A 23,225-nucleotide genomic window follows, 5' to 3' on the forward strand; every position below is an offset into this window, starting at 1 on the left:
AATGGCGTAAACAACATTGCATTTAAGTTCATTTTCACTGTATTTTTGGAATATTGTGAACATACTGTTTACATGTTGGGAACGTTACTAAGGTTGGGAATCGTTCTAAAGAATCGACTCACGAGAATGATTCCTTAGCGAATCGGACACCATTAGCTAGCTGTCTGTTTCCAAGGGCATGAAAGCCGTCAGGGTTTTTTCTTTAAGGTTCTTTTGCGTTTACGTTGCTTAAGGCACAGCGTTAGCATAATGTCATCCAGCGGTTGTTTCATGTACTTCGCTTATGGCAGTAATTTACTGAAAGAGAGACTGCAGCTGAAAAACCCATCAGCTGTGTTTCACTGCGTCGGCAGAATCCAGGTAAACAAACATGTTATGTGACTGAAGATTACCATAATAATCAGGCAATAAATGGAGGTCAAGTCCATAGAATGACAAAATTACGAGTCTATATTTAATATGGTTACTGTTTGCTAGTGAGTGTTACTACAATGACTGTGTAAAGAATTGGTACTGACCACTACTTTCATCAAAAATAATTAAAGTAACCAAAAATATTTAAAATAAAATTGCATTTTTAAAAAACATACATTTGTGTAAGGTAGGACTAGGTGTTTTCAATCTTTTAGATACAAGGGAAAACCATCCTAAAATTGTAAACTCTTTATATATATATATATATATATATATATATATATATATATATATATATATATATAGTTAATTGAATTGGTTATACCGTGGGGTAAAAAAATATTACATGCGCCTAAATATTTGGAAAATATGTATTTCCCCCCTTATTATAGCACTGTTAGATGAATTATTTATGTACTAGGTTGTTTACTTCTTTTATTTATTTATTATTTTTAATATAATTATATTTATTTTAATATTATTTATCTTATTTAAATTTTTTATTTAATTAAACATTTTTAATGATACTTTGGTAACACTTTAGAATAGGTAACACTTAACTTAACTACGAGATTTCTCTCAAAGAAATTCTTAATTTGTTGCTTATTAATAGTTAGTAAGGTAGTTGTTAGGTTTAGATATTGGGTAAGATTAAGGATGTAGAATAAGGTCAGGTAGAATAAGGCATTAATATGTTCTTAATTAGCACCAATACATGGCTAATATTCTAGTAATATGCATGCTAATAAGCAACAAATAGGTGTTACTTATTCTAAAGTGTTACCACATGGGGTAATCATACAGAGTGATGGTCTACATGAAAGCATGACTGTCTTGTAAGTGATGTACTATATCTCAGGACTACAGGCTGAATTTCGGTCTTTCGGGCGACCGCACTAACTGCGCTTGGCACGGTGGGGTGGCCACCATACAGGAGAGTGAAGGAGACGAGGTTTGGGGAGTCGTGTGGAGGATAGATAACCAAAACCTGCCCAGTTTAGACAGGTGAGATCACCTACTGTGATTGAGATGTCTCCCAAAAACACACTTTCATTTGTGTTAATGATCCAGGGCTGTATTCACAAAACATTTCAAAATGTTTTCTTGGCATTAAGGTTTCTCCCATATAGCAGTAAAAGTTATTGGTTAAGAGTTTCCTCTTAAAACCTATGCACAAAACTGCTGAGACCAACTTTTACTGAGGAATGGGGAGAAATCTCAATCTAAGAGAAAGGGTGGGGTTAACCTTATTGCTATCCACCTTTTTCCTGACGTAAAAATGGGTGCCGCCATTTGTAATTTCCAGGGGTCTAGCTTCCGGTCTCATTTGCATCCAGCTATTTTTAGCTGTACAAAACAGTTTGTTTTGCTGCATGGTACTGACAATTGATGTGTCCTACCATATTATTTTAATCTGTTACTTCTAGCCTTAAGATGTTTTGTGAATGCTGCCCCAGGATTTTATGGGTTATTGCACTCTTTCTTTTACATATATATATATATATATATATATATATATATAGGCTGGTAATTGTTCAGATGATTCAGTTTGTTTACTGCAGTTGGAAAAACAAGTGAATTTTAATATTAAAATGTATATTTTTTTCTAAATTCTATCTTTGATGTATGCTCAAAAATCCTGATTCAGTAACTAGAAGAGCTTTGTTTTTCAAATATGTGTATACAAATATAATAAAAAGCAATGAGCTAACATAGTTACATTTGCTTTGATTTAACAAGTGAAAGATATTGTACCAACAGCCTAATCACCTCTTCTGTTTCCGCATAAAAGAATACGTGAGGCTTTTATTTTTATTTACAGCTTAGTCAGATTAATACTCATAAGTACATATATATAGGCAGGTCCTGGTTGTAGAGAGTGTGTGTGTGTGTATTAATATATATATATATATATATATGTGTGTGTGTGTGTGTGTGTGTGTGTGTGTGTGTGTGTGTGTGTGTGTGCGTGCGTGCGTGCGTGTGTGTGTGTGTTCATTAATATATATGTGTGTGTGTGTGTGTGTGTATTAAAATATATATATATATATATATATATATATATATATATATATATATATATATATGTGTGTGTGTGTGTGTGTGTGTGTGTGTTTATTAATATATATATATATATATATATATATATATATATATATATATATATATATATATGTGTGTGTGTGTGTGTGTGTGTGTGTGGATCCTAAAGCTTTAATATCCCAAAATGTTCTACTCAAAGAATAAAATATCAGCATCTGGAAATGTATTACAGATCTTGCATGTGTTTCAGACAAGAACAGGTTCATGAAGGTGTGTACAGCCCAATAGAGATCAAAGTAGAAATAAAAGAGGAGGTGCTTCTCTGCCGGACATACAAGATGAACAATCTCAGACCCTGTCCACCTTCACCACAGTACAAAAAGGTATTATTTACTATCCGTCATAGGCCTGTACAACCACAAAGTGTTGTCCATCCATTTGATAAAATAACAAGTACAACAAGTATTTGAATGTTTACATTTCAGATATTCTGTATTTTAACTTTATGATTATATAAACCATCATAGGACATCTGTGACTGTTTAGTTTCATAACTATCATGATAAGTGTCAATAAAAGAGTCTCTTCTTCATCTGAATGTTTATCTCGTCTCATTCTGCATCTAGGTTGTGTGTTTAGGGGCTCAACAGAGCGGCTTGCCTCAAAACTACATACAGAAGCTTCTGGCACTGGAGACAAACAACTACAGCGGCACTTCAATATTAGATCAGATTACAGACATCCAGAAATGACCTGCAGGAAATTAACTATTCTTTATATATATATATATATATATATATATATATATATATATATATATATATATATATATATACTCAGACTTTAACCCAATGCTAGGCGCATGTTGGGTTGAAATCTATTGTAGTAAGAACTGAACAGAAGACACACTGATTCTCATAAACAGATTGTAATAATATTATATAAAACGTGGTACCAGTAGAAATGTCATTTCTGAAGAAGAAACCAAAGACTGGAATACCAAATACTGGATCATTCTGTAAAGTTGCAAAAACACAAGTGTGTGTTCTGGTCACTATGAATTCTGTGTCTGTTGATTCTGTTGAATGTGATTGAATGTCTGATTGAATGTCTGTCTGTAGAGGCTCTTTATTTACCATCAGCTGATCCAGAGAAGATCAGACTAATGTCTAAAACCTGCAAGTAAAACACATACAGTCAAACCTGAGAGACATTAATGAATAATCCACTTCAGAAGAATTCAAACAAACTTTGTTCTAATCAGATAATAATATAATCCTGTGATAAATTGTGTCAAAAAGCCCTATTTGACCATCCAGGTTATGATGACAAATCCAAAACACCATGGATGATGACCTTTAAAATATTGTGTGATTTATTTGCCATTATTCAGTTATAATGGACAGTGGTAAAAATTATGTTCGTGCTTTAAAATTTAAAAACAAAAAAATATTAAGATGGTATATCTTTGTGAATTTAACAATTTACAGGTGCATCTTGATAAATTAGAATGTTGTGGAAAAGTTCATTTATTTCAGCAATTCCACTCAAAGCGTGAAACTCTGCAAAGCGTGAGACTGAAGCAGTTTAAGTCTTTGGTTCTTCTAATTGTGATGATTTTGGCTCTCATTTAACAAAAACCCACCAACTATATCAACTAATTAGAATATAGTGACATGACAATCAGCTAATCAACACAAAATGCCTGTAAAGGTTTCCTGAGCCTTCAAAATGGTATCTCAGTTTGGTTCACCACAATCATGGGTAAGACTGCTGATCTGACATCATTGACACCCTTCACAAGGAGGGTAAACTACAAACATTCATTGCCAAAGAAGCTGGCTGTTCACAGAGTGCTGTATCCAAGCATGTTAACAGAAAGTTGAGTGGAAGGAAAAAGTGTGGAAGAAAAAGATGCACAACCAACAAAATTTTATTGGTCTTATGAAGTATTCTAATATGTTGAGATGAATATGAAAGTGAAATTGGTGGGTTTCTGTTAAATATGAGCCAAAATCATCAATTAAAAGAACTTAAACTGAAAAAAGAACAAGAAAAAGAAAAAGAACCAGACTTAAACTGCTTCAGTCTGTGTGCACTGAATTGAGTTTCACAATTTGAGTTGAATTACTGAAATAAATGAACTTTTCCACGACATTCTAATTTGTTGTATGTCATAGAGGCTCTCTATTTAACACAAACCTTGATACACTGGAAGAGCAGAAAATATTATTCCAAATATCACATTATTCCAAATATCATTAATATACTCAAACATTAATCAAATTGCTATAAACAGAATAAAACTATTGTTTACAGTACGAGGAACCATTAAACTGTAAAAGAAAAATTTAATTTCCGTTACACTACACAAACATTTTTATTCATCACTACTTACAGAAGCTTCTGCAGTCCATAATGTGAATCATCTTTCATATCAGAAAGCAGATTCACATCTGAATTTCTTAGTTCATTTCCAGTCAGATCCAGTTCTCTCAGGTGTGAGGGGTTTGATCTCAGAGCTGAAGCCAGAGCAGCGCAATCTGTGATTCCACAATTACTCAACCTGTAAAGAAAAACATGACACTCTTCAGATTCTCAGTTCAGGATCTACAGATCTGGGGTCTTATTTATTAAACTTTCTGTAGATTTCATCCTAAAATGTTACGTAGGCACAAAAGCTAGATTTTGAGTATGCGAAAAGTTTTCAGATTTATAAAACCATGCGTACACCAGAACCTGTGCAAAAATCCTTTTATAAATTCCAGTCATTGGAAGATAGTGCGGTGCATCTCCACCTCAACTCATCCCCGAAATAACCATATATGGAGCTTACAATGCCTACTTTTATTATGCATAATCTCATCTGCATATAATTTCCATGCACACGTGACACCATGTTTAGCACAGAGACAGTAGGGAAATAGTATCCTTTCTATGTTTTAGAATAAAAATAGAAAAATATCATAAAACAAAATGGTTTAAAGTAGTTCTTAGATATATTTTAGATGATCTCATTCTTTTACACTGGCCAAATAGAATTTCAATTATTTTCTTCATTTTAAATATATGCAGTTTTGCTGATAAGATAAACATATTTTAGTGGAAACAGATAAGCCCATATTTATTGCAGTGTATTGTCTGATTTGTTGCGTCACTGATAAAGTATTGTAAAAAGGAAACATGCAAATCTTAACATTTTCTCCCAGTTATGTCCTTCAAATATAGTGGTATTTTTCATAATGTTGTAGAGATGACTTTACACGACATTAACACCTCTGTGCAGCTGGAGTTTTTACAGTAATCCAGCAGTGTCCATCCAGCAGTGTCCTCTATAATATCGCAGTGAGTGCACATCATCGGTCATTGTTCTTGATAAAATATTTCTCATCACATGATCTGTAGTTTAGTTTAAAGATTAATTATTGTGCTCCTATAGACAATTCTATTTACACTGCAATAAATATAGGCTAAAAATAACTAAAAGATTTTCAACCTATCAGCAAAACTGCATAAATTACATTTTATTTGACTTGTTTAAAACAATTGAAATACTATTTGGCCAGTGAAAAATAATGAGGCCAACTATATTCTAAAATATTGATCTGAGAACGATTTTAAATAGTTTTGTTTTTAGGGATTTTATATTATATATATATATTAGGGGTGTAACGATACGCGTATTCGTATTGAACCGTTCGGTATGAGGCTTTCGGTTCGGTACGCGGTACGCATTATGTACCGAACGATTCGTTGAACTAATTAATTATATATATATAAAAAAAAGTGAAATATAATGATATGCGTTCAACAAGGTAGCCCAATAACCCAAACGACGTAACAGGCAACGCCCCTGACACCCCCGAAGAAGAAAAAAACACCATCTTATATGTTTATGTTAGGCTACTCAGTCAGGCTCAGGCGCTCGCTCACTCAGTACGCGCTGAGTGTCCGAGAAGTTCATGCACGGTACGCGGTGGCCAGTACGTTTAACAGACCAGAAAATACCAACAGGTCTGGTGTTTGAGTGCACTTTGGATTCCCTGTAAGCTATAATGGTGATGGCAAGAGAGTGGTGGATAAAAAAACAACGGTTGCATCTGCTACATGACAATAGGGTACACCAGCGGGAATAAAAAAAAAACTTACTATTTAACATTCATTCTGTCATCACAGGGAATCCAAAGTGCACCCAAACACCAGACCTGTTGGTTATTGGAGGATCTTGTATTTCCTGTCTGTTAAATGCATTAGACATTTTGCGACGAGCCTTCAGCGCGTGCTGAGGGGCCTTAGGGGCCGTTCACATATCCCGCCTAAAAACGCGTGGAAAACGCTAGGCGCATCTTTCTCCTTCTTTCCAAAGCACTCAGGCAGAAGCGCCCCTGAGGCATCTGCCTTTGCTAAGCAACAATGACGTGCTGCTCTCTCCATGAAGACGCGGAAATTTCAGCAAAGGATAAATGGATTTGCAGCTCTAAAAATCGCTTGCAGTAGGCTAGCTCTGCTACTAAATTTATTTCAAAATTGCAATCCATATACAACTATGATCAGCTGTTCCTTCATCTTGGCTGAGCTTTCAACGTTGTTACGGGAAAGGTTAAAGTTGATTGGTTAGTTCTTGTCACATGACCCGCGGTGCGCTTGTGGCATTCTGAAAAGTTGAGATGTTTTTACATTTTGCTGTATCTAAAACGTACCGAACCGTACCGAACCGAACCGTGACATCAGTGTATCGTATCAAACCGAACCATGAATTTTGTGAACCGTTACACCCCTAATATATATATATATATATGCTAAAACATAATAAGGATATTGGATAATTTTTAGCATTAAAAAAACATTTCTTGTGTAAAAATCTAGCTTTTGTGCATACATAAACTTTTAGGATGATATATATGGAGAGTTTTATAAATGAGACCCATTGGGTCTCATTTATAGACATTGTGTACGCACAAAATTAAATAGGCATATCAGAATTTATAAAAAATAAACTTGGTGTAAATATGTACGCATCTTACTGAAATTCTATACCATGCGTACGCATTCTTTTTCCTGGAGTGACAAAAGTAATGAAGTAAGGAACGATATTAAAATCAGTTTTCATTTCAGTATACACATTTACATTAAATATTCCACTCACATTAATGGGGATAAGCACTGAAAATACATAAAGTCATTATGCAAAAGTTAAACAAAAATTATATGAATTTAGACATATTTAGTGGATGCCCTTGATTACGTTTCCTGTGGCATGCTGTTTTAAAGAGAGGAGTGCTATAGGTGCACAATAATAAATCTTTAAAATAAACTTTAAACCGCAGCTTATTGGAGGTGTTGATGTCATATGAAGTCTTCTCTACAACATTATGAAAAATGCCACTGTATTTGAAGGATACAACTTGAAGAAATTGTTAATTTGAATGTTTTCTTTTTAAAATAGGTTACTTTGTCAGTGAATAAATTAAATTTGATTTGAATTGTTTAAAACAATTGAAATACTACTTGGCCAGTGTAAAGAATGAGACTATAACTACTATATTCAAAAAAAAATTATCTGAGAACTATTTTAAACAGTTTTGTCTTTAGGGATTTTTATTTTTATATATTTAGGATACTTAATACAATAAAATACAATAAATACAATAAAAATTAGCAATAAAAATTGTGTATGACACAAATAGCATTTATAGTCTATATCTCATATTTCCTTGCTTCAGTGATCTCTTGTAGATCTGTGTGATAATGGGGGCCAGTTGTTAAGAGCAGACATTTAAACAGGCAGGTTAGACACTGTCTCGGCCATAAGCATTCCTTGCCTTCTGTTTTATGAAGAACCTGCAAACATTCACCAAACAGACCCTAAGCAGAGGCTGAATGGCATGAGGGAGAGGTTAAAGGAGGATTAGGTGTATATGTTAAGTCTGGGACGCACCAAGCAGATTTTTTGTCTGTACCAAATTTTTTGTCTGTACTTTTAACTGTACATATTATCCTGATGTGTTCCAGCCAGAAATTGAGTTTGACACCCCTGATTTAAAATACGCCATATCTGGACTCAGCTAGAGCAAACCCTGAAGGCCAATAACCAAAACCAACTGAGGAATCATGCTCAAAAGCAAACTTGCAAACCCCACATGTTATGAGTATCAGTGTGTGTACGTGTGATTACCAGAGTTTTTGTAGATTACATTGAGGATCCTTCAGTATATCAGATATCAGCTTCAATCCTGAATCTCCTAGTTTATTTCCAGACAGATTCAGTTCTCTCAGGTGTGAGGGGTTTGATCCCAGAGCTGAAGCCAGAGCAGCACAACCTCCATCTGTGACTCCACAATACCTCAACCTGTAGAGAAAATTCAGAAAGACAGACTTAATCCATGGCATGATTAACAGGTCCATTATGAAACCTTAGCTACTATATACTGAGGATAATAAATATAAATAAATCTTGAAAAATAAATGTTTCTGTGGCTCAGTAATAGATCAATGTGTTAGCAGTGCAAAGGGTTGTGGGTTCAATTTCCAGGGAACACACATACTTTAAAAAAAAAATTGTAGCCTGAATGCGCTGTAAGTCACTTTGGATAAAAGCATCTAATAAATGTGAAAATGTGAGTATTTTATGTATTTTACCTTAAAGACAAAATATATTATCAAAATAAAGATATCATACAAATAAATGATAAAAAGGTAAACCATATATTATGTACACAAACTATAAAAGTGGAAAAGTGGTTTAGGTGCTGAAAAATTGTTTATTATCAGTTATCTTCAGTTAGAGAGAGAGAGAATAAATAAATAAATAGGTACATAAATTGCCAAAAAAATAAAATAAAAAAATAAAATTTCTTTCCTAGTCAAATGTTCTTGGTTAAATAAACATTACTTGCACTACCAACATTTTATTATATATATTTTTAATGAACAATGTAATTAATATTCTGTTTATTAAAGCCAAAAATTTGGCAAGGAGTTTTTAAGCATTTAACATTTATTCCAAAATAATAACTCAAGCCAGTAATAATTTAAACAAGACGTTTTGTTTTTGAACGTATGTTCAGCTGTTCTTTTTAATAGTTAACTTTTAACTTTAACTTTTTATTTTTTAATTATAGGTTCATCAGTTATTATAGCTCGGTGAATATTGGTCACAGTCACAGAGATTTACTTTAAATTTTACCAAGCTGATTACTGCTTACTAATGGGCTTATTAATTCATTTTTGTGATGCGCGCAGTTCACAGAGATCCACATGGCAGAATGCATATCCGGTTTGTTTTCTTTAATGTAAAAAAGCCCAACATTTTGTTATTTTAAGTGAACACAAATAAAAGCAGATTCTTAACTGCATGAGCAAAAATGATGGCATATTTTAAGTTGATTCCACTGTTAGGATTGCGTTTCTCTAAACAAAGTTACTTGCTGGACTTCCAAAACAGACAGAACACACATCAGATCATCCTCACAGACCCCTTTAGCATACAGTACATCCGGTGAGTCCCGTAAATCTAGTGAATCTCATTAGTGTATACCAAGTGTAGAGGAACAAGCTAAAACTTACTGACACACTAATCGATAGCACAGGCAGGGAGTGAGACCCAAAGTCACTCAAGACATCAGAGTCACGAGTCTCTCATATTGCTGCAGTAGCATCCTCTACCCCAGATACAGCTATGACAAGGCTTGCAAACACTGGTATTTAACCACGCCCTATACATCTTGAAAACAGTTTTGAAACATTAATGAATGTGGGTGAGGAATCCCCAAATGTGACTGAACATGGATCGTATCAGCCAGCAGTTAACATCGCTACTAACAGGCACTCAAGATTGAGCAGACAGCAGCATTCAGCTCAGAGTGCAACAGAGCCAAGGACTCTGATAGTGGGCGACGCTACAGTATAATAAGAAACATCAGTAGCAGGACTACAACTACATGATGCTTTCCTCAAGCAACCGTTTCTGATGTGAACAGAGAACTTCAAAACATTTTAATGAAGCAGGAGACTGCAAATCAAGTCATCATTCATGTGGGGAAGAAGGATACTTTGAAAGAGCAGTCAGAACTCACTAATGGAATGCATAGTCGATATAAAAAACTGGATGACGAGTTATTTTTACTGCTAAATTCTGAAAAAAAAAACAGAGGTGTTAATTATAGGACCTAAAAACTCTGCATGTAAAAATAAAAGTGCTACATGAATAAAGGTGACTTGACTCGACATGCAAAATGGGGTCTAGCGAAGTCAATTTGCTTTTCCGCTAGCACCACAATGATGTCATTTTTGTCACATGTGACCAAGTCAGCTTGCAGATGCGACCGGTATGAACCAAGTTTTAGAAGGATTATTTATTTTTTTAATTCTTCTTCTCACAAGAACTTTGGTCAAGTTTTCCAATTTTATGTATTAGACAAATCTAATACAATGATAAAACACCTAATGAATAATCAGCCAAATACAGGAATATCTAACAGTGCAGACTTGCTTTTTCATGCTGCTTGATCCCAGAATGATTTAATTTGTATGTTGATACACCCAAATCTTCAACACATCTGAATGATATAAAGCACCTGTCACCTCTTCACATCATCCATTCACTTTATTCTTTCATAAATACTGTAACATTTTGTCAAAAACTTTGAAAAGAATGCAATGAAGATTAAAACAACATCCCTTTCAACTAACTGATACTGTACTTTCCTCAAGAAACCGTTTTGGTTTTAATTTTTTTCATACACACCAGAGGAGCAAAATTTAGGATGATGTTGACATTTATATAATCTTACCACAGTATTTCCAGTTTACAGTCAGGATCCTTCAGTCCAGCAGAGAGCAGATTTACTCCTGTATTTCCAGACAACTTCAGTTCTCTCAGGTGTGAGGAGTTTGATCTCAGAGCTGAAGCCAGAGCAGCACAACCTTCATCTGTGACTCCACAATAACTCACCCTGTAGAGAACAATGACACTCTTTAGTCTCTCAGTTCAGGATCTACAGCTCAGATCAGCAGCAACTTCACAATAAGAAAGACTTAATCCACGGCACGGTTAACGGTCGCAGTTTAAGATTTTGTCATTACAATCACTCGCCATGGCCACACCATTCCAGATATCCAAAATCCATTTGAATTTAAGCATCCACATTATTTCTCAAAGAACCATGTTGGAAGGCACACCCATGTCCATATTCTAGGATGACTACGTCAAGATTCATCAAGCTCAAATTGTGAAAAATTGGTCACTAATGAGTAGGGTGACCACCTGCTAATAAGCCCAAGGGGGGACAAGGGGTATGTTTCTGAGGGACAATGTGGGACACTGCCTTTCGCGGTGGTGCCCCCACCCCATGGGCAGACTCACTGATAGTGGTTTACCCATTTCTAGCACATACCACCTTACATGGTATATTAATAATGCCCTATTCCCCTAAAAATGTGTAATTGCTGATGTACTGTATGCTTATGACAGAATCGACAAATGCACTTCCACTTACGATTTACTTTAGCTATTTAATTTTATTTATTTTTCATTACAATTTATTCACTTTAAAAATAAATTACTGCTCATATACAGCATTCGCGTTGAAAAAGAGTGAATGATTTGTCCAGGGTTTTTTTTTTTCCTCATGTTTTTGTAATGTTTGGGAAGCCAGAATGTGCATTTTTTTCAGCGAACCGTGCCATCCCTATTAGCTCAATAATCAATCAATTACAGGCCTAAAACAATCATGCCCGAGCAGACGGATATTAGTACATCTCATCACACCGGCACCGCGTCTAAATCAGTTGTATGGTCTGATCTAAAACAAAAAAACAGCAGTCAGCGGAGGCTCGCACCTTTTTTTCTCAGATTATGAAAAATCTTTGCGATCGACTTAAAATGCTTCCAAGATCGACTTGCCTACCGTGATCGACGGGTTGATGACTCCAGATATAGATGAGCAACCAACTTTTTTTGAGCAAGCATTGATTATGCGTGACAGTCTCAATTTGTGGGACGCATGAATTGGGTTTCAAACGCTGTGCGCACACGCGCTACGCGGGACGGATGGTCACCCTACTAATGAGTAGTTCACTTCCAGAACAAAAATTTACAGATAATGTACTCACACCTTCTTGTAATCCAAGATGTTCATGTCTTTCTTTCTTCAGTCATAAAGAAATTATGTTTTTAGAGGAAAACATTTCAGGATTTCTCCCCATGTAATGGACTTCTATGGTGCCTCTGTTTGAACTTCCAAAATCCATCTTAAATGCAGCAACAAAGGGCTTGAAATGATCCCAGCTGAGGAAGAAGGGTCTTATCAGTTATTTTCTGATAAAATTGTAAATTTATAAACTTTTTAACCTCAAATGCTCTTCTTGTCTAGCTCTATGTGAACTCAGTTTTTTTCCAGTTCATGACAGTTAGGGTTTCAAAAAACTTCCCATTTAATTTTCTTTCAACTTCAAAATTGTCCTACATTGCTGCAGGAGTACCAACCCAGTGTTTCCAAAGTAAACATGCAAATATGGTTAAACTGCCATTACAAAAAATGGTAAAACAGCAATGTAGGAAGATTTTGAAGTTGGAGGAGAAAATGAGATGGGAGTTTTTCGACATACCCTAACTGTCATGAACCTGAAAAACCAGAGCTCTCTTTCATATGTTCACTCAACACTACATCACTATGGGAATGTCTCTAGTGAGTCACTACAAGGATGTCCTTCTTTGCCACATGTGCTCTCTTGGCCTCAGGATATTTGTGTAGCAGCAGGATGGTTCGCTCTGCACACTTTTATCAGGTTCTATAATTTGGATCTTGACATGGCTCCTGGTTCCCAGGTCTTGAACTAGCCGGGTATGATATCAGGTTCTTCATCGGGCCAGAAATGGCAGTGCTTTAGCTTGGGATGTTTGGTATGGTATATCATTCCCATTGCATCATTGCGATGCAGCATTGAGTGAACCTATGAAAGAGAACGTCTCAGGTTACTTATGTTGTCTGAGTAGGTAACGAGATGCTCCGACTGCTGCCTAGCTCCTCGTGCTGCCGACAAGCGGTCTTTTTCGGCAGAGAAATCTGAAGAGCAGGTTCACAAGTATAAAGATGGTGATGCAAGAGTGTCCGCGGCGACCGCGCTATCAGCCAATTAATTGGTGTGATTTTTTGCAGGCTTTAGACAATTGGCTTGCCTAGAGGGCATTCCCATTGCGTCATAAGGACCCAGCATCTCGTTCTCTATTCAGAGAACATGGGTTACGCAAATAACCCGATACGTTCATGCAGTGCTAGACAAGACAAGCGTTTGAGGTTAAAAAGTATATAAATTATTTTTTTTCTCTAGAAAATAACAGATTGTTTCGCTAGATAAGACCTTTCTTCCTTGGCTGGGATCATTTAGAGCCCTTTGATGCTGCATTTAAACTGCATTTTGGTGTAAGCACCATAGAAGTCCATTATATGTAGAGAAATCCTTAAATGTTTTGCTCAAAAAACAATTTCTTTACGACTGAAAAAAAAAAGACATGAATATCTTAGATGATAAGGGGGTGAGTAAGTGATCTGTAAACTTTTGTTCTGGAATTGACCTACTCCTTTAATGGCAGTGAAAATCTTTGGGATGTGCTGGAGTCAACTTTACAATGCCTGGCCGAAAAAAAGTTCGACACTCAACAACATAAAGACTTTCACCAGGGTTAAGCTCAGGACCGTGTGGTAGCCAATTCATAGTTGAAAATGATTTCTCACACTCACTTAATCCCTATTTCACAATTTGGGTCCAATGAATCCTCACACTGTCACCCTGGAACATGTAGACAGGTGCGGGAAATATTTTTATTTTTTTCTTAGTAAATTAAAAGCTACAAGACACATATAAATCACTGCAATAATGAGCCAACAATCCTAGACTCTCAAGTATTAAAACTTTATTTTTGGCCAGGCAGTCTATTTCTTAGTGAGTGAGTGTCTGTGACTCTCAAAGAGATGATTTACCTCAGTATCTCTAATTTACAGTGAGGATCCTTCAATAGATCAGAGAGTAGATTCACTCCTGACACTCCTGGTTCATTTCCAGACAGATCCAGTTTTCTCATGTGTGAGGGGTTTGATCTCAGAGCGGAAACCAGAGCAGCAAAACCTTCATCTGTGACACCACACTTACACAACCTGTGGAGAACAATGACACTATTCACTCTTTCAGTTCAGAATCTACAGCTCAGATAAGCAGGAACTTCACATTCAGAAAGTGAGACTTAATTGGTGGTCACTGACAGTGCCAAAGCACAGTAGACATTTCAGTCATTCACCAAAAAGTGTAAACGGAGATCTTACAGCACACACACAGAAATGTTTAAAAGCACAGAAACTTGATGTCAGTGTCATCTTGTGACTTCTGTAAATAAAATAACATAAACGTGGTAAGTAACCTGGCTGTTTTCTGATGTAATTAAACCCAAACCTTCACTATTACTGGAGAAACACTGCGGAGGCACAGGTAATTACACACACAATCTCTCTCTTCACATTCAGTGGTTCTTTGCCTCCACTCCATGCATTATAATAATTTATTACACAGCTCTTTGGAATACTGGATTCTGATTAGTCAGTCGCAACATTCAGAAATCTGATATTTCCTTCCTCAATAGCACATCTATATAACAGACCACTGAAAGGCTAGAAGAACCTGAGATATGGACAAAACAAATACACACATACACACTTCTGTCTTCACTCCCCACAGAGTCAAGATGCAGAATCCTTCTTCCTCTCCTGTCCTTCTTTCACACATGTTCCACATGTTTTTTTTTAGCGAAATTCAAATGAAAATGAATAACAGAATTCCTTCATGAAGGGCATTTCCAGAAGACAGTGGAGGAATCAAGAAAGTGATTTCCATTTGTGATCATGTGATCTTGGGTTATGAGTGTTGCATTCTGAAGTAAAGTTGGGGTTGATTTCAACTCCACATAAAAATGTGAGAAGAATATTTAAATATGCCCTTTTTTAATAGAATACAGAATATTTTGTCAGTGACAAAAATATGAATTAATAAGTTTAACCTTTAAAAAATATAATAATAGGAAATAAGACACAATTAGAAAAAAAAATAATTAAATAATAATAATGGTAACACTTTAGTATAGGGTCCAATTCACACTAATAACTAGTTGCTTATTAGCATGTCTATTATTAACATATTAGTTGTTTATTAGTGCTTATAAAGTACATATAATGCATGACATCCATAATCCTACCCAATACCCTAAACTTAACAACTACCTTATAAACTATTAATAAGCAGCAAATAAGGAGTTAATTGAGGCAAAAGTCATAGTTAATGGTTATTTAATAGTGAGAATTGGACCCTAAAATAAAGTGTGACCATAATAATAATAAGAAGAAATATTTATTTGCAACAACTGATGGAGTACTGAATGAATGTGTTGTCAAGGTAACATCTACGCTAATATTTTTCTCTTTCATTTTTATTCTTTGGTCACTGTAGCCATTCGGATCCAGTCCATATCCAGATCAGATGGTGGATGACCTCTACAGCTTAGAATGTCAACAGAGAACGTGTCACTGATGGAGTTTTGATTCTTTGCCATTGTTGCCCTTGGCTTTCTTAGTGTTTTTTGATTTTCAGCACTCGGCACCCGGTCGGGAAATGTCATGCACCATAGCTGTTTGCGAGCTTTAGTGTAAATATTGCATCAAAATCAAATCAATTTTAGTATGATTTAAACTCGAATGATGTTTAACACTTTAATTTTGTCTGCCTTGGGAAAGCTAGCGTGTCTCTGACATAGTGATAACACTTGTTGCCTTCTCTAGTGCAGCTCAACCAAGTCTCATCCCATTTGTCAATATTTGTAACATCACAATTCCCAGAAAATATGTGTTCTAGTCCAAAAGAGTCATTCATTGTAGTTTTTGAAAAGTAATTTCTGTTAAATAAAATATCTCCTTTTAAATTGAACTTTGAGCTTTGTAACTTTGCAGATCTTTTTTTATGCTCAAACAGCAACATTCCAGACTAACTAAAGTTAACTAAAGCAAATTAACTGCTGCTCCCCGCCCCCTTTATCCAAAATAGGGCTGTGTCTTTACAGCTCATACGGATACTCTGATTTACCACTAGCTTGCTTCAAGCAGTTTGAAGTTTACCGTCTGCTGCTGGTTCTGTCGTCAAGGACAGCTCCCGTAAACATAAGCATCTGTGCCAACCAAACGACCCAAGAAGAGTTTGGGACTAGAGGAGATAAAGAGCGAGGATCAATGTTGCATTTTCTAGATGGAGAGAGCTTTGCAACAAACTTGGTGCCGAGATGCCGATCTCGTTTGTGTTTTACTCGACAGCTGAATTGTTTTCATTCGTATCTTTACAGAAAACATATGCTATTATAACAATCAACAAGATTAGTATTATGGGGCATACACGCCAAACGTGGGGCATTGTGTCTCTAGACCCGCGCGAGGATGCATCTGATCCATAGTCTGATCACGTCTTTGCATTGACTTTTTATGTAATCTACTTGCGCAAATCGTTGAACTCGAGTTAAATCGATGATTTATCTTTCCGTCTGATTGATGGCTGTCAGCGGTTGGGTAGAGGACAACAAATCCCATCATTCCATGCTCCTTCTTAGCATCATCAAACCATGCGATTGATATTGTTTTGGTAGTGCGCCCTCTAGTGGCAGGTCCTACAACCTGTACCTTTAAATGTTCATTTACACAAAAGTTTGTTAAAAGCAGACAAGTTACAAAACAGTGTGTTATGTCTGTGTAGGAAAAAAACCTGGGAAACCAAATGCACATATCTTCATCAGATTTTCACCCAACAATTTACATTCATTTAAAACTTTTTATTTTTACTCATTTAAGATGAGGATACTTACCTTATAATGGGCGTCTTAGTGTGTATTTGTCGATTCAAGTGTGATAAGTAACCCTAACTGCTTTCATATATATAAAAAAAAAATCTAATGAAGATTAAACAGCATCCTCTTCAATTATCTGACAGGAAACTTTTTGGTCTTGTTTAGTTTTAGTTTTTATTTTGTTTATTATTGACCATAGGAAGAAAATGGAGAATGATGTTGACAAATTTATACATTCTTACCAAAGTGTTTCTAGTTTACAGTGAAGATCCCTCAGGCCATCAGAAAGCAGATTCATTTCTGAAGCTCCTAGTATATTTCCAGACAGATCCAGTTCTCTCAGGTATGAGGGGTTTGATCTCAGAGCTGAAGCCAGAGCAGCACAACCTTCAACTGTGACTTCACAACAAACCAACCTGTGGAGATTAAATATGCATGTTGAACTGATACTAACTGCAATTATAGAATAACGTGATTTATAGTGACAATAATAAATTTAAATAAACAAGTAGTTCTAAACGAATTGTCCTAAACATTCAGCATTTATATACAAAAGAAGAAGAAGAAAAAAAGATAGTTAAAGACACTGTATTGCGGTTGGCTGTCAGTTTTGATTCCTGTCACATTCATCCCTTCATTACATGTAAAACTTCTTATACAATCATCAGCTCTTACACAGAAACACAGAAAAACCTCCTCCACTGCTTTAGTAAGTGGACCTCTCACACTCTCCTGCTCAATGACAGTGATGAAATTTTGTGAAAATATACCACTTTTGTTGCTTTTGGAAAGAAAGAACATGTTAAAATTATAAATGTGTTCATGTTTCATCAGTCTAATGATTGTTGTCAGTGTGACTTACTGAACAGATCTGGATTCTTTAACCACAGGCAGCAGCTTCTGAAGAACTTCATCTGCTTTATTTTGGGCTCCAATAAACTGTTTTACATTAAACTCATCTATCTTCTGCTCTGATGTCAGCAACACATAAACCAGAGCTGACCACTGTGAAGAGGAGAGTTTGGTTTTTCCTATTTTTCCAGATTTAAGATAATCTTGGATCTCCTGCATCAGTGAATCATCACCCAGTTCATTCAGACAGTGGAACAGATTGATGGATCTCTCTGGAGACTGATTATTCCTAATCTTCTGCTTAATGAACTGAACTGTTTCCTCTTTTTTGTAGGGGCAGCTTATTGTCTGTGTCAGTAGTTCACGTAAGAGAGTCTGATTGGACTCCAGTGAGAGACACAGAAAAAAACGCAGGAAAAGATCCAGATGTCCATTCTTACTCTGTAAAGCTTCATCCACAGCTCTCTGATGCAGCTCATATAATGAAATAGGCTTCTTCTGGATTAAAATTTGGGAAAACAAAGTCTCTATGGTTTGTTCAAAGACACTGATATTGTCATTTGTAAAGGAGCAGTGTGCATATAGAGCTGCTAGATGTTCCTGGATACTCAGATGAACAAAACAGAAGACTTTCCCCTGATACAAGCCGAACTCCTCTCTGAAGATCTGAGTGCACAATCCTGAGTACACTGTTGCTTCTGTCTCATCAATGCCACACTCTCTCAGGTCTTCCTCGTAGAAGATCAGGTTGCCTTTCTGAAGCTGCTCAAAAGCAAGTTTCCCCAGTTTGACAATCAAGTCTTCATATTTGACTTTCTTCTTATAGTCCTTCTCATGTTTGATGCGGGTCTGAAGGATCAGGAAGTGTGTGTAGATTTGAGTGAGAGTCTTGGGAATCTCTCCGCTCTCTGCTCCACTCAACATCTTCTCCAGAACAGTGGCTGAGATCCAGCAGAAGACTGGGATGTGGCACATGATGAAGAGGCTCCTTGATGACTTCAGGTGTGAGATGATCCTGTCAGCCAGACTCTGATCACTGATTCTCTTCCTGAAGTATTCCTCCTTCTGTGGATCATTGAAGCCTCGTACCTCTGTCACTCGTTGGACACACTCAGAGGGGATGAGATCAGCTGCTGCTGGTCTGGAGGTGATCCAGATTAGAGCAGAGGGAAGCAGATTCCCCACAATGAGGTTCATTAGCAGCACGTTCACTGAGGCTGATTCACTTACATCACATAACCTCACATCACTCTGAAAATCCAGAGACAGACGACACTCATCCAGACCATCAAAGATGAACAACACTTTATATTCATCACCGGATATTTTCATTTCTTTTGTGTCAGGGAAAAAGATACAAAGAAGATCTGAAAGACTGAGTGTTTTGTCCTTCATCAAGTTGAGCTCTCTGAAAGGAAGTGGAAATGTAAGTTGGATGTCCTGATTCTCTTTCCCTTCAGCCCAGTCCACTATGAACTTCTGCACAGAAACTGTTTTTCCAATGCCAGCAACTCCTTTTGTCAGCACAGTTCTGATGGCTTTGTCTTGTCCAGGTAAAGTTCTAAAGATGTCACTGGATTTGATTGGTGTGTCCTCGGTTGCTGCTCTCCTGGATTGTGTCTCAATCTGTCTCACCTCATGCTCATTATTGATCTCTCCTCTTTCACTCTCTGTGATGTAGAGCTCTGTGCAGGTCTCTGTCAGGAGTGTTGGGTTTCCCTGGTTTGCTGTTTCTTCATACAGACACTGACACTTCTTCTTCAGATTTAATTTAAGCATTCTTTGGATTAGTAGAAAGTTATGACTGAAATATTAAATAACAGATAACAACATAAATAAAAAGTTAAAAACGGTAGTAAAATAAATGAAGACTTGTTAATCAAATAAATAATTATCATGTCACCAAGAGTGCTGTTGTTCCAAATATCAGCATGGCAGTGTTTTTGTCACAAGGCTGCTGTTAATCACAATTTGTGCTGGTATTCAGATCAACAGCATGATACAGTAGTTCAATCATATACATTTTAAACAGAATATTGCCAGTTACCTCCTTTCTTTCTCTGTTAATGAAAATAGTTTCAGGGCCTCAACAAAATTATCATTAGAGTGTAATAAATAAATAAATAATAAAAAGATGTATAAATCTATCTGAAAAAAAAAAAACAGTTGTAACTCAGAGCAGCCTGTGTGTGCTTATTTAAATATTCTCATAAAAAAACAGGATCATTTAATTTTTGCGAGCACTTTAAATTCCTCAACACATTTTTATGGATACAGTTGTAACATCTTCACTCATCCAAGAATGTTTTATATATATATATATATATATATATATATATATATATATATATACATACAGTAATTCGAATACACATACCGTTAAACTCCTAATATATATATATATATATATATATATATATATATATATATATATATATATAAATGTAAAAGATTGGAAATGTAAAAGAATGGATGGGATTTATATATATAAATGTAAAAGATTGGATGACACACAATTTTCTCCAATTAAATTCGGATAAGACAGAGATACTAATTATTGGACCAAAAAACACTACACAGAATCTTGTAGATTACAATCTGCAACTAGACGGATGTACTGTTACTTCCTCTACAGTCAGAAATCTGGGTTTTATATTAGACAGCAATTAGTCTTTTGAAAATCATATTTCCAATGTTACAAAAACTGCTTTCTTCCATCTTAAAAACATTGCCAAGCTACGAAACATGTTATCTGTTTCTGATGCAGAAAAGCTAGTTCATGCATTCATGACCTCTAGACTGGACTATTGTAATGCACTTCTAGGTGGTTGTCCTGCTTCGTCAATAAACAAGCTACAGGTAGTCCAAAATGCAGCAGCTAGAGTCCTTACGAGGTCAAGAATATATGATCATATTACCCCAATTTTACAGTCTCTGCACTGGCTACCTATTAAGTTCCGTATCAGTTACAAATTATCATTACTTACCTATAAGGCCCTAAATGGTTTAGCTCCTGCATACCTAACTAGCCTTCTACCACGTTACAACCCATCACGCACCCTAAGGTCACAAAACGCTGGACTTTTGGTCATTCCTAGGATAGCAAAGTCCACTAAAGGAGGTAGAGCTTTCTCACATTTGGCTCCCAAACTCTGGAATAGCCTTCCTGATAATGTTCGGGGTTCAGGCACACTCTCTCTGTTTAAATCTAGATTAAAAACACATCTCTTTCGCCAAGCATTCGAATAATGTATCTTTTTAATTGTGAGTGTAGTTGCATCTGATCAAAGGTGCATTTTTATTCATTAGCTTGGGTTAAACTAATTTTACTTTGTTGGATCAGCAGCTATGCTAATGATGTCTGTATTTTGTGTCTATGTTTCTCCACGGGATTTACAGTCTGGATCCAGAACACCTGAGAAGAGATGATGCTGACCCTCAGAGGACCTGCTATGATGATGCTAACCCTGAATCAACAAACAGAACTAACAATTATTGCTAAATGTGTGACTGAATCATATAATAACTTAATTTATAATATTGATAGTTCATCGTCTAGCTGACTACGTCTTGTATTATTATTATTATTTTTATTTTTTCTAAAATCCTGTCAAATGTGCACAAACTACTAGCTACTACTAAATATTGTAGAAACATAATTTTCTGTAAAGTTGCTTTGTAACGATTTGTTTTGTAAAAAGCGCTATACAAATAAACTTGAATTGAATTGAATTGAATATATATATATATATATATATATATATATATATATATATATATATATATATATATATATATATATATATATATATATATATATATATATATATATATATATATATTTATATATATATATATATATATATATATATATAGGCATGGAGGAATTACTGAAACATCTCACCGAGGTGAGCATCTGCCAACAGCAGATTATGGAGCATATGACCACCCGCCAGGGAGAATCTGAGCAAGAGCTTGCCCCGCTTCGCACTGCCACTGCGCCATGAGTTTCGATGCCAGATCCCCCTGTTCAGGCAACACAGCTCCTGCCGAAGATGACTGCACATGATGACACAGAGAACTATCTACAGATGTTGAGGCCATCGAAACTTGGTAAGGCTGGCCTCAGTAGGACTGAGCACGCATGCTGGCACCGCTGTTAACAGGGGAGCCGCAACATGCATTTTGTCACTGGCTCTGAGATCCTGGCCTTGGTGGGGCTTTCACCCATTTGTGTGGCACAGTTATTCCATGACTGGGAATATAAGACCTGGTTGCCAGCCCGTGCCCAAGCAGCCAAACTCACCTGTCTAGAACATCATTGGCTGCTCACAGGGGGTCCCACTGCTGCCCAGGTTGTGGAGTGAGTGGTGATAGATCATCTGCTTCGGGCCCTTCCCTATCCACTTTGGCTGGCAGCAGGTATGCGGAACCCTCGGCGATCTCATGGAGGCCATCAAGTTGGCAGAGGCGGCCCAACACCGTGAGACTGGGAAGTGAGCACCACCATTTTCCCAGAGGGTGAACCAGGAGCAAGGCATAGACCAGTAAGCAGACCGGCGGTTCCTAGTCCACAAGACGAGCCTATCCCCACGGAACCATCCCACTTGCCAAGTTGGGCCTGGCTGGCAGGCTGCATCGTCCACCACGAACCACCACCGGGGGCGCCGAGGATGGAAGTAAAAGTTAAAAGGTGCTGGATTCGGGCAGTACAGTCAGCCTAGTGCAGCCTACAGTGTTGCCCCCATATGTGGAGTCCAAGGCTCTCTTACCCATCACCTGCGTGCATGGAGACACGCGAAGTGGGGATCGTGAAGGATCTGCCCATCCCCATGATGCTCTTGAGAGACTGGCTGGGGTGCGACCAGCTGCTTGCTGTTGTACCTCAGCCTGCCAGCCCCACTGGGAACTGCCGAAAACAAAAGTTGACCTGAGGACCTCCGCAACACCCCGCCTTGCTAGCCTCAGACAGCACCAGAGTTGGTGAGTCCCTCCCAAAATGCTAACCCAAAATGCTAAGGCCTGCTTTACTGTGTCACAGTGT

The 23,225-nt window shown here is 36.7% G+C and overlaps 2 protein-coding genes across 6 annotated transcripts in view; one reads left to right on the plus strand and one right to left on the minus strand.

Annotated features, from left to right (window-relative positions):
* Positions 1-139: 139 nt before the first annotated feature.
* Positions 140-3,565, plus strand: ggcta (gamma-glutamylcyclotransferase a). Its single transcript, XM_052532932.1, has 4 exons — positions 140-360; positions 1,274-1,419; positions 2,708-2,840; positions 3,084-3,565. Exons 1-4 carry the CDS (start codon positions 250-252, stop codon positions 3,207-3,209), a joined length of 516 nt encoding a protein of 171 aa, XP_052388892.1. The 5' UTR covers positions 140-249; the 3' UTR covers positions 3,210-3,565.
* The window catches only part of si:ch211-149a19.3 (NACHT, LRR and PYD domains-containing protein 12), a 149,019-nt gene continuing 129,294 nt past the window's right edge, over positions 3,501-23,225 (minus strand). For all 5 annotated transcript variants that reach the window (XM_052532926.1, XM_052532930.1, XM_052532929.1 and 2 more), the window contains 7 exons: positions 18,192-19,985; positions 17,572-17,745; positions 14,439-14,612; positions 11,250-11,411; positions 8,633-8,806; positions 4,856-5,023; positions 3,501-3,633 (listed from right to left, as the gene is read on the minus strand). In XM_052532926.1, coding sequence (XP_052388886.1) covers positions 3,627-3,633; positions 4,856-5,023; positions 8,633-8,806; positions 11,250-11,411; positions 14,439-14,612; positions 17,572-17,745; positions 18,192-19,985 — 2,653 coding nt within the window. In that variant the 3' untranslated portion in view covers positions 3,501-3,626. The remainder of the gene's footprint in view (positions 3,634-4,855; positions 5,024-8,632; positions 8,807-11,249; positions 11,412-14,438; positions 14,613-17,571; positions 17,746-18,191; positions 19,986-23,225) is intronic.

Source organism: Carassius gibelio, chromosome A19 (genome assembly GCF_023724105.1).
Source record: "Carassius gibelio isolate Cgi1373 ecotype wild population from Czech Republic chromosome A19, carGib1.2-hapl.c, whole genome shotgun sequence".
NCBI classification, from domain to species: domain Eukaryota; kingdom Metazoa; phylum Chordata; class Actinopteri; order Cypriniformes; family Cyprinidae; genus Carassius; species Carassius gibelio.

What these genes read in the sequence shown, in the direction of transcription:
- ggcta (XM_052532932.1), top strand. Translation starts at nt 250, where the DNA reads ATGTCATCCAGCGGTTGTTTCATGTACTTCGCTTATGGCAGTAATTTA. An exon ending in ACTGCGTCGGCAGAATCCAG is followed by an intron (nt 361 to 1,273) that starts GTAAACAAACAT and finishes ACTATATCTCAG; the next exon opens with GACTACAGGCTGAATTTCGG. An exon ending in CTTCACCACAGTACAAAAAG is followed by an intron (nt 2,841 to 3,083) that starts GTATTATTTACT and finishes TTCTGCATCTAG; the next exon opens with GTTGTGTGTTTAGGGGCTCA.